This window comes from Pyrus communis, chromosome 13, assembly GCF_041283825.1.
Source record: "Pyrus communis isolate YQ-2024b chromosome 13, ASM4128382v1, whole genome shotgun sequence".
NCBI classification, from domain to species: Eukaryota; Viridiplantae; Streptophyta; class Magnoliopsida; order Rosales; family Rosaceae; genus Pyrus; species Pyrus communis.
The window spans coordinates 25,277,728-25,288,747 of record NC_142577.1 but is presented as its reverse complement, the minus strand read 5'-3'; the positions used below and the strand labels follow the sequence as shown (position 1 = coordinate 25,288,747).

Genomic DNA, 11,020 nt, shown 5'->3' with positions numbered 1-11,020 from the left:
TTTAAAAGCGTGAATAGTGTAATGTTTAAATAATGTTTGTATATTTATATTCTTTTAATTTTTAATAATATTTGATGTGACAATATAATTTTTTATGTATTTGATATTTTTTTTTATACAAATTAATATACAAATAATCAAAGATCAGAGAATTTTAAGACCTCAGTTCGAAAGCTCGCCTAGGCCCCTAAATTCACAAGATCGGCCCTAGTCTCAATGCTATGGTCCTATGGAGGAACAGTCTCACCTTATCTTGTAACCCATTGAAAGGGACTTCTTACCCTATAGACTCACAGTTTGACAACTTTTTTGGATGCTTACCAAGATTTGACTTGGAGTTTGTCACTCTCCATGCCTAAGCATGATCATGAACAAGAACTCTCGAAGAAAAGCGATCGCAGTTGGACGAGGAACCAGAAAAAACCATTTCCACGTGAGTTAGGTCGGTTGATAAGCACTGTGTCCTTCCATTTGAACCATGTTTGATTCGAACAGATTAGAGTAAATTAAAACCTCGCCGTGTTCAAAAAACCAAAAACCAGAAAAGGAGCAAGAGGCAAGAAATGTCAGGAATCTCACTGAGCAGTGAGCAGAAACAGAGCAAAAATTCATGAAGCAATTAAGCTAAGATCTGGAATATTATTTATTTATAATAATTACCTTTTACATAATCATCTCCTAGCTACCTTCCCAATACGAAGATCCTAAAGATTATCATTTCAGACTAAAAAAACAACAAAAACTAAAAAAAAACAAAGAAATTGGAGCCAAAAGTGCATCTAAAAACTGAAACTTTCAAAAGTCAATTGGCGCTCTCAACATGGCGTCGTATAAACACGGTTTCTAAATCTGGAGGAGTGAAGAACTCCCTAACACCATTAAATTTGCACTTCGAAGCAGCCGCCGCTTTTCGTTTTCTGGGAGCCGGCGGACACGTCAGAGTCGCCGGAATCCTGGACTCTTCCGCCGTGGGAGTCGTCGAGCACTCTTCCGCGTCATCTTGCTCTACCGGGTTTGTATACAACGGCTTTAACGGCGCTCGTAGTGGGATTCCGGCGACGACCCATGTTTTTTTAGGGTCGGAATCGAAACCCATGTGATCCAGCGGCTGAGATTTCCCGGAAAATCCCATTTCTCTCTACGAAGTTGTAGCGGAATCGGTGAGATATATATAGCAGGGAATAAAGGGTGGAATAAAAAAAAGATGGGTTCTTTTTTTTGATAAACGAAAGATGGGTTCTTTTTCCTTCCCTTTTTGCGATTAAAACAGAGGAGGCAGGGAATAAATGGAAACCAGTGGGAAAGTGAGAGGGAAAAGATGAAAGGGACGAGAGGGAGAGAGATGGAAAGGTCGTTTGGATTTGGGTGGTCTGATATCAGTGACAGGGAAAAGCGGGGAGGGAAGAGGGAGAGGGAAAGATTGCGCTTTAAATGTGGGAAGAGTTTTCAGAGTTAATGTTCCGTTTATACCAATCAGTCAGAGAGACTTCAGCGATGGGAGTCACAGAAACAGGGGGAGAGAGAGAGAGAAAGAGAACCCGAGGAAACTCTCGTGACATAAGCAAAGTAAGAGATAAAATAAAGAGAGAGAAATAAATAATAGCATAGGGTTGGGAGGGGTGCCCGGGGAAACAGCTGACCCGGTCCGCGGACGGACAAATGTTTCGAGGATGGTGTCATATTGCTGAGAGTAATGTATATAAAAGTTTATACATAAGATGATATTATTGGATTGAGACGTTGTAATAACGGTGAATATGATTCATATAGATTATTTTTGATATCGTCATGCAATGTAACTAAAAAAGTTGATGTTATACACAAAATTAGTTGGTGTAATAAGAAAGGTAACTCAATTCTTTCTAAGTTTTTACAAAGTTCGTTTACAATTGACTTTTGAAATTGCTACATTTGTCTTCTAGAAACTCAAAGTCAATCGACGAATACAAAAAATTCAACAATACTATTGGTGTATTGAAACACTCTTTCAAGTGTTTATATTAAATTACTTATAACAAAATCGTTTATGAATCTAGATAAACAATCTCAAATCGTCTTTTAATTTTTCAATTTGAGACATTCTTTAATTCCTTGCAATTACTAATTTACATATTATCACTATAGTGGGATTGATACATCATGGACCTATGATAATTTTCCTAAATAAACCCACATTCTATGACATGGGGGAATCAAGAATATTACGTAGCTGCATAACAATTATACTAAAAAAATGTTGGGAAATGAACACAAATTCTTTTAGCCTCTTGCACACTCTTGTTTAATACTGGTCGTTAATTTTGCTTAACTTATTAAATATAATGGTTAGAAATCAAGATGAATGTGTGTGAAACTAAAAAGAGTGAAAATTACCCTCCAAAAAGTTTTTTAGATTGGTGAACCGTAACTCACATGTAGCCACAAACCAATCATTTCTCGTTTTCGTGTCATACTCGTTATTTCAACGAGTCGTGTCGTGTTAAACTCGTTATCTTAACGGGTGACCCAATAACGAACCGATTTGTTAACGGGTTAAATTGTTTCGTGTCGGATTACCAGGTCATGCAAGAAATTGTCATCCTAATATCTAGATCTGACAAACGATATCTTATCAGTTTTTAACAAGTCACCTAATAATGTCCCAACACATTAACGAGTTCTTAATGTATTACCCAATAACGCCTCAACTCATTAACAGATTGACCCGAAATCCATTATTTTTGTGTCGAGTTAACGGTCGTGTAAAAAATTATGAAGCCTACTTACATGGGTGGGGGTCCACGGCAGGATTGCAGCCGGGAGCAGCGTGGAACGGGGCCAGGGGAGGGAGGAGGGAGATTGACTTGGATTTTGGCGCCAAGAATTGGGGCCTGGGGATCGGCAACAGTACTCAAATATTCCCTTCTCTTTACAGATGCCCGCTCTTTTTCCCATTTATAATTTTATCTTTCGTTGCGTCACTCTGCGTGCCCTTTTCCCTTTCCTTTTTTCTTCTTTAATTCCTGTGCCTTTATTATATATCTTTTATTTTCTCATATTTCTTTGATTGGGATCAAAGCTATCAAATCAAATTAAGCATCGTATAAAGAAAAACAAACAAATTAAACTACAATCGTCGTGGTGTACTTGTAAATAGAATGAAATGTCAGAGCGATATTGGTTTTCAAATTTAATGTCTGAAGTAACAAATTGTAATTTTTTCTCTTGTTTGATAAAGTGCAAGAACGAACAATAATGTGGAGTTACACGAGGTATTTATATCCTATTAAAGGGTAAACACATCGTACTTTTGATCTACGATTCGATTCCCATCCATTCTACTTACCCATGCAGAGCATTTTTTTTTTTTTTTTGTTAGAGCTGGGCACCAAATCGATCAAACCGACCGATCCAAACTATATTAGTTGGCTTGGTTTGGTTTTGACTAAGGAATAAGGTCAAACAATTTAAAAAATTGAATCAAACTGATCTACTTTTGGTTTGGTTCAGTTTTGATACTTTTGAAACCAAACTGAATCAAACCGATTAATAATACTTTGGTTTGGTTCGGTTTCAATGGTTGTATTGGTCACAATTTAACCAAACCAAACCTTTGAATATTAGTTAATTCAGTTATATTTTTAATGTCAAACCAGATTAACTGATCCGCACTCACACTAGATTTTTATGATAATGAAAAGAAGTTTGAGCATCTAAATGATTGTTTATAGGAAAAAGAAGAAAAGCAAAAAGAGGAGAAGAAACAAGTACTTTGACATCCAAAATCAACCTTTTCCATGTTCCAAATTCGATGCTCATTCGACTTGTTCATTAGGGTTGTAGGGACAGATCAAGTTCTGCGTAACCAGATCATGCAGATGTCAGAACCTTCCCATTCCTCCATGCTTTTAACAGTCTGGCCACATTGCCCAGTGATTTCTTCACACAAACACAAAACACCACTCACTCCCACGCAAGAACAGTATAAAAGCCATGTTTCTCAAAGTGGTATTACAACTTGGCAAGACTTTCCCTCAAAATAGTGAGTCTTATATGTTATCGAAGATATATCTCATCAAGCGATAAAATAATGCTTTGTTACGTGATAAATAAGATACAATTATGCTAATGAGTGAAATAAGGTAATTTGCTGATTAAATCTAAAAACAACATACATTGTGCCAAATTCCTATTAAGTATGGAGAGAAAACATCCGAAAACTCATTTCGTTTACCTATGAAGAGAACTTATCTAATCCAATCCTCATAAATTGTTGGATATCATCACCTTATAACTTGTCCATTCTACTTCCCCACAAATTGAAAACCCCTTCACCTTTGCTCTCATTTCTTACTTCAATATTTCTAGAATCCTATGATTCAATCCAGTTCTATCCAATCCAATCTCAAGCACCAAACGAGTCATTCCTAAAAGAGCAATTTGTATGAAACGAGTTCATCCGACGTGACATCCCGTGCAATAATCAAATATCATGTGAATAAAAACTTACACATAACATAATGTTATTGAATTGAGACGTCATTGTAGTGGCAAACCATGTAAGTTCTCTTTTCAAAGCTAAAAGAAATGGGTAGGACAAAGTTAATGGACCAGAATGAGCAGTATAGTAAGGCTTTAATGAAGTCTCCCATCACTATTGGTCCCCATCTAGATTAAAGTTGGAATTTAGTGCTCTGCAATTTTACATCAGAAGCTGGAAAGCAGAATTATAAATACATACAATATTTAATATGTAAGAGGTGAAAGTAATTTTGGACAGAAGGAGGAAGTTTACAATGTATACAGCGTAATGTGAAAAGTAGACAGGTTTGCAATACTAGCTTTGCATAAGCTGGAGGTTATAAGAAACCTTTTGATTTTCCGGATCTTTACATCCTCGAATAGCCTCTGTGACCTTCGTATTGATCCATGAACTCATCGTTGAACTTCTTGAAGCTATCCATGATGGCCGGCATGTCTTCCTCAGCCGGTAAGATGGTTGTCCTCAAGTGGAAAACCCTACATGGAGAAGTGAAAATGAAACAATCAGAAACTGTTGTTTGATAGTGCAGCTAGTGTAAACAGAATTTACGGTGTCCCTCTAATACTTCTGTGCAACTTGTTACACTAGGCTCAGTAATGCGCATCCTAAGATTTGTGTCGCACGCTAAAACTGAAGATTGCTAAAAGTTATTACCCTTCTTTCTGTCCGAACCCTGATCCAGGGACGGTGGAAATGCCAGTGGCTTCCAAAAGCTTGAGACAGTAGAAAACGTCGGGAACTTTTCCAGCCCGTTTAGCAGCCTCTATCGCTCTTGGTGGCAAGCGTATTTGTGGGAATGAATACATTGCACCTAAAACCAATTTTCTTAACCGTTAACATAAACAGCCATTATTTCTATGAGGCAAACTTGAACGAGTTGTAAGGACTTGTAATACTTATTTAAAGCAACTTTTTACCTTCTGTGAAATTGCAAACGACATTTCTGCAGCTGTTAAATCCATCGGTCATAATATGTGCTCTTCTCCTCAAAGATTCAAGGACCCCCTTGCTGCAAATCAATAATTCAAATCCATCATTATTTGTCGCTTCAGGAAGGCATCTCTTGATACCACTCATCACCAACGTTCCAAATCTCATATCATATTGTGAATTTCAGATAAACAAGAAATACCTATAGTTACCATTTTTGAAGGTTTTCATGTACATCGAATCGTTTACATGAAAAGATGGTAAAAGCGGAGTCAAAGTTAGACCTATCTAAGCAGCGACTTTGATGAACCATGGAAAAGCAGAACGGCTTTTGCCATTTAGTTTCCATTTAATAATAGGAGCAGAAACATTCACGTATACTTTTATAGGGCATACCTTTCCCTAATAAACTGCTCATATGAAATGTCTCCAGGTTTCGGAGGGTTGACCATCATCCCCATCTGCAAATAGACCAAGTAATTTCCTAATTTAGATAAACAGTTTCGGACAGAAAGATGAGTTCTATATAGAATAGCACATCGACATATTTAGTTTTCACTCACAAATATTTGTGCAGGAACATTTGGACTGAGGGCTATTGATACAACCTTATATATCTCATCAACTGTCTGCAACATGATATCATGAAAACAAACACATCAATGAGCGTTGGAGCTTATATACTGAATTTAAGAATGCTTGAATTTATTCCATTCTATGAGAAGATGGCCTGATTGATTCAACATGCAAGCATCAAACACTAATTTATCAAGGTATGAAAAAAAAGCTTAACTTGTTCCAGTATTAACTGACATGTAACATGAAAGTTAGGAGGCTTCTAGTTGATCAAATCTTAAACTTGTTTATAATCCCCTTCGTTTAAAACTCGATTTATGCAATGCCAAAAGACAAAATAATGGAGGCACAAACCTTTGGAGGGATGTTTGTCATCTCAAAGTATCCACCCCGCTGTCCACATTCACCCCAATATCCTTTGGAGACGGTGTGGAAAGAGACAAGCTGGACTTCCTTGCTTACAGGTAGCCCCATACCCATCAACACCTACAAGTATTATCAGAATTAAAGAATTACTTACCGATTGGAGCTGAAACTACAAGGAAAGGCACATGCAGTTAACTCTGATAGCTAAAAGTATTTACCTTTCTAGCACTAATAAAGGGGCGCTCGTCCTGGTATACATTCTGCTGATAAACTTCGTCCCCAAGCAAGACTAGGCTTTCATGGTAACAGAAGTTCAATATTTCTCTTAAATTAGCTTCACTAAGACACTGACCAGTGGGGTTTCCAGGGTTTATAATCACCATCGCTCTTACCTGATTGTATTGCACTAAATATTTAGTTGGTAATAAAAAGCATGACAGAAAGCCAACATTGATTGCAACCATAAGAAGAAATTGACATTTAACCCTATATTCAAAAGGGCTTAGATATTAATCCAGGAGGCAAAAGGAGAACATTGGAAAGGAAATTTCTCCAAAAGCATGCGGAAACAACTCTATACTTTGGGAAATCCTTATTGAAAATCAATCAGCCAACGTATTAAAGTGCCTGCTAAATGTCAAATCAGATTGCGGGTTGCTCCTATTCATCCATTCATCTAGTTTACTCTTGAGTTTGAAAACACATATCCTGCAATCTTCCATAAACGAGCCAAAGAAAAAGATACTAACAGTGATTCCATTCGCGCGAGCCTGTGCAACTGACTGGCGAAGATTATTAACATCAAGACCCCAATTTGCTGTTTCCTCTAGGTAATACGGAACAAGAGAACCGCCAAACAGAGATATTGTAGCCGAATAGAGTGGGTATTGTGGGACTGGAACCAGAATCTACCAGCATTCAAAATAAGATTATGTTTGGAGAGTACTGAGGTGTCCAAGAAGAAAGCCCGAAAAAGGAGAACATTTATATAATCTGTTATCTATTGTCATTTAGGATGATAATTACCCCATCTCCTTCACCACGGATAATAGCATTCAAGATCTGCATCACACCTTTGCTGGCACCATCGGTGAGATATATGAGCTCTGGGTCACTGTCATTGGGGCACACCAAAAAATTAACAACTTCAGAACCAAATTAACAACTTTATCGCCTCTGGGAAGACAAAGTATAGTAAAAGGATTGATATCTAGCAATCATCACCTAGGATACCCATCACGTTTCTCAATGAACTCTGCCACTTCCTTCCTAACTCCTGGAATACCTCGGGAATCACTATAAGCACCTACACATACAACGTGAAGGGAAATATTCGTTTCAAGTTAATAAAAGGCGCTCTTAAACTTTGGCGGCCCCAGAAACAACTTCTCAGCTATGTTTATTGCAGATAATGGGGATGAAGCAATTTCATGTTTATAATAACCGGCAATAGCAAGTTAGAAGGTAGGAAGAAATTATTGGAGATATAACATAATAATTACACCAACTATTGACAAGATAAGATGTTTCTCTAGCTTTCAAAATACAAGAGAAAAGTTCCAATTAACATGATTCAGTCAGATACCGAGAAAATTTGATCATCACACCATGAACATGACATCGACTGGTTATCACTAGGGCAGATCATTGAGGAGAAAGGAAAGGAAGATCTTATAAAATATGCTAAATTTTGAAATAAAAGAACATGTCTTTCAAAAAGTTAAGATTGGCAGCACCAGTTAAACTATTTACCAGTTGTGCGAGTGTGTGTAATAAGGTTTTGGGAGTTTAATACACAAAAAATCATTCTTCAGTGATCTGGATATAGTCAAGTTCTTTTATCATGATAACATCACATGAAAGGCAGGTAGGGGAAAACTGATACCTAGACCACCCGAAGTAATTGAAAGATAGTGTTTAGCTCTTGAAATTGCATCAGCAGGAAAGAGCAGCCCTACATTAGGGTCATCTAACAGAAATGGAGCTTGGCATAGAGCAACCACCTGCAACAAAAGATTACTTGATCAGAACAAGTTTTACAGACAATTCAAGTTAGCAACTCAAACAATTCAAACTTAAAAAAGTGAGTAATAGCTTAGCAACGAAAAAAACTATATGAGAATATGAAGGACCTGGCGAGGGAAAGTCAGTGGCTTCTGTCCTAGAGCGTGAGGATTCCCAACATTTGTGAAAATAATCTGCAGACAAGAAACTGAAATAATGAGACAGCGCGAAAATTTGATATAATTGTCATTGGGACAATTAATCCACTTAAACTCTGTTCTGTTGCCATATATATGTTAAGTTGATTGCAGTTAAGAAGACACGCACGCCAATTTTACAAGAGTGAAAGCCAAGAAAAACCGCATTGCCAGAAAAAAAAAAAAAAAAAAAAAAAAAAAGTGGCATCTGTACCTTCTTTCCTTCCTTCTGAAGCTCAGAAGCCCGAAGATACAGCTCACCTCTAACAGCATACTGAGCCCTTTTCACGTTCTCATTCAGTGACTCATAGTCCAATGCCTTAAGGGGCATGATGATAGTTTCACGTTCTTAAAAGTTTTACTCCAACGCAATGAGAAGGCAAAGCAGCCAATTTATGCACTCACTCCCTAACCTGCAGATTTTCAGAGTAAGTTATTATAGTAACAAGAACAAAAACAAAAACGATCATATGGAAAAATAAAAGGGTTCTTCACAAATAATTCCTTGAAAAATCAAAACTCCATTCCATAGTTAAGAACACTATTTTAAAGAAGAACGAACCCTGGACCGCGCCGTTATTGCACCAGATTTTTATTACACAACAGGTGAGGTTTTTTTTTTTTTCCTATCAGTTATCAGGAAGACTACACTCGTTGAGTGAAACATAGCACGAAAGGCGAAAACAAATATATATGTTGTGAAGATGGCAGCTTGAATACCTACCCAGTCACCAGCCAACTTAAATCGCAGAACTCATTATTTATTCACCTAAATTCTGTATGGCCTGCAGTTTTTTCAGTGTCACCATGTAAGGTGACTATGACTGGGGTAACTAAACCAAAAATTAAAATTTCACATTAATAATAAACTAATTCACTGAATGGACTAATCATCCTGATTAACAAACTAAAATTAAGAGAAAGCAAAACCACACCAGCATTAATAAGAGCAACCGCAACCACAACTATCGAACCGAAAGCCTAAACAATTAGATCACAAATCATGAATCCTATAAAACTTGGAAAAGATGTAATATTTTGTTCAGAATCACCAGAAACAGGACACCACAAACGCGGAAAACCAAAAAAGAAACGACTGGAGTTGGCAAATGGTAAAACTACAGATGAACCAATGAGGCACCGATCACATATCTTGACCAAAAACCAAAACCTTAAGTTAAACACCAACCAAAAAGTAAACCCCTTCGGCAGATTGACACAGAGATAATAACCCAATTCACCAAAAAGCTCGAGGAAAAAAAAATAGAGAGAGAGAAACTCAGAAAGGTACCTGCGAACTTCTGGGTTGGCGGCGAAGTCTGTGGAAGTTGCAGGGAAAACCCAGGTGGGTAGTGTTCTTCTGGCAGGGGAGATGGGTGCACAAGTTCACAAGTGTGCTCTGACGTATAAAAAATGAAGGGTTTATTATTATTGTATGGGGGAAAGGATCAGAGAGAGAAAGGTACGAACATTAGTGTGTGGTAAATGACGTGAAGCAGCAGAGCCACTGAAAATATTTAAACGGATTATTGGTATAATTCTGCCGAGGGAGAGGATAAATCTCTTGCGATAAATGTGGTGCAGCTTTAACACTCTCTCGGTCCTTCTTTGGCAGATAACGAGAGCCTTTTGGCCTTCATCTTCCTTTTTCACACAATGTGATTGAGATGCCATTGTCGCTCTCACCATCAGACTTATTCACCCAGAATAATGGAGTGGTTGATATTTTCCATCTCTGTCTCACTTCGGCAATTTTTTTTTCTTTTTCTAACAAACGATAATCTACGCTAAGGGGGGTTGAGGAAGTGGAATCACAATCAACTAGTAATCATGCAATTCAAATTCATTTTTAACAAGAATCAAAGATAAGATATATCATTTATAAGTACGCAAGAATATCAATAAACGATAGTACTAATTAGGCCAAGTCGTGGTATAGCTGCAGTCAACACCACTTGAAGTGTTTGAGTTGATTTGTAACTCCATTTTTTTTATCCAATATTTGTAACTCTTATCTTTACAGAAGTTGGCTAAGTGGGAATTGGATCCTCTCTGAGGCAATGCTTTCGGATCCTGTTATTTGGACAATATAGTCCGTTAGATTTTGATCCAATGGTTACAAAAAGAGAGTTCCTCTAAAAGTTTGTTAAAAAAAAAAATCTGAAATTTGAAGCATATTATTGCTAGACAATTGCGAGGCTTAGCCCACTCCTCCAGCCCCTTAATGTATATAATATGTTAAAAAAATAGGAATTAACTTGGTTTCTTAATGGATAAATAGGAGTTCCTCCTTAATTCACTACGTAGCTAATTTACAGATTATACTTATGATCAGAATAATTCATATTATAACACACTTCGTAAATATCAACCTTACAAAAAATTCAATAAAATATGAGATTGTTTAGTCATTGAATTGTATAAA

The 11,020-nt window shown here is 37.1% G+C and overlaps 1 protein-coding gene and 1 pseudogene across 1 annotated transcript; both read right to left on the bottom strand.

Annotated features, from left to right (window-relative positions):
• Positions 1-619: 619 nt before the first annotated feature.
• On the bottom strand, positions 620-1,593 carry LOC137738133 (cyclin-dependent protein kinase inhibitor SMR6 pseudogene; annotated as a pseudogene).
• Positions 1,594-4,607: 3,014 nt separating this feature from the next.
• LOC137737582 (glutamate--glyoxylate aminotransferase 2) lies at positions 4,608-10,367 on the bottom strand. The gene is made up of 14 exons (XM_068477114.2): positions 9,887-10,367; positions 8,810-9,008; positions 8,527-8,592; positions 8,280-8,397; positions 7,619-7,700; positions 7,421-7,508; positions 7,144-7,302; positions 6,613-6,786; positions 6,383-6,514; positions 6,016-6,081; positions 5,849-5,913; positions 5,440-5,531; positions 5,177-5,333; positions 4,608-4,998 (listed from the first exon to the last, which is right to left on the bottom strand). Exons 2-14 carry the CDS (start codon positions 8,924-8,926, stop codon positions 4,869-4,871), a joined length of 1,446 nt encoding a protein of 481 aa, XP_068333215.2. The 5' UTR covers positions 8,927-9,008; positions 9,887-10,367; the 3' UTR covers positions 4,608-4,868.
• Positions 10,368-11,020: the final 653 nt, after the last annotated feature.

Bases quoted from the DNA above. Each gene is read 5' to 3' on its own strand.
- LOC137737582 (XM_068477114.2), bottom strand. From the start codon at position 8,926: ATGCCCCTTAAGGCATTGGACTATGAGTCACTGAATGAGAACGTGAAA. The intron at 7,303-7,420 runs GTAATTATCATC...GAATGCTGGTAG, and splicing joins TCCGTGGTGAAGGAGATGGG to ATTCTGGTTCCAGTCCCACA. The intron at 6,787-7,143 runs GTTAGTATCTTT...CAATACAATCAG, and splicing joins CTCGCGCGAATGGAATCACT to GTAAGAGCGATGGTGATTAT.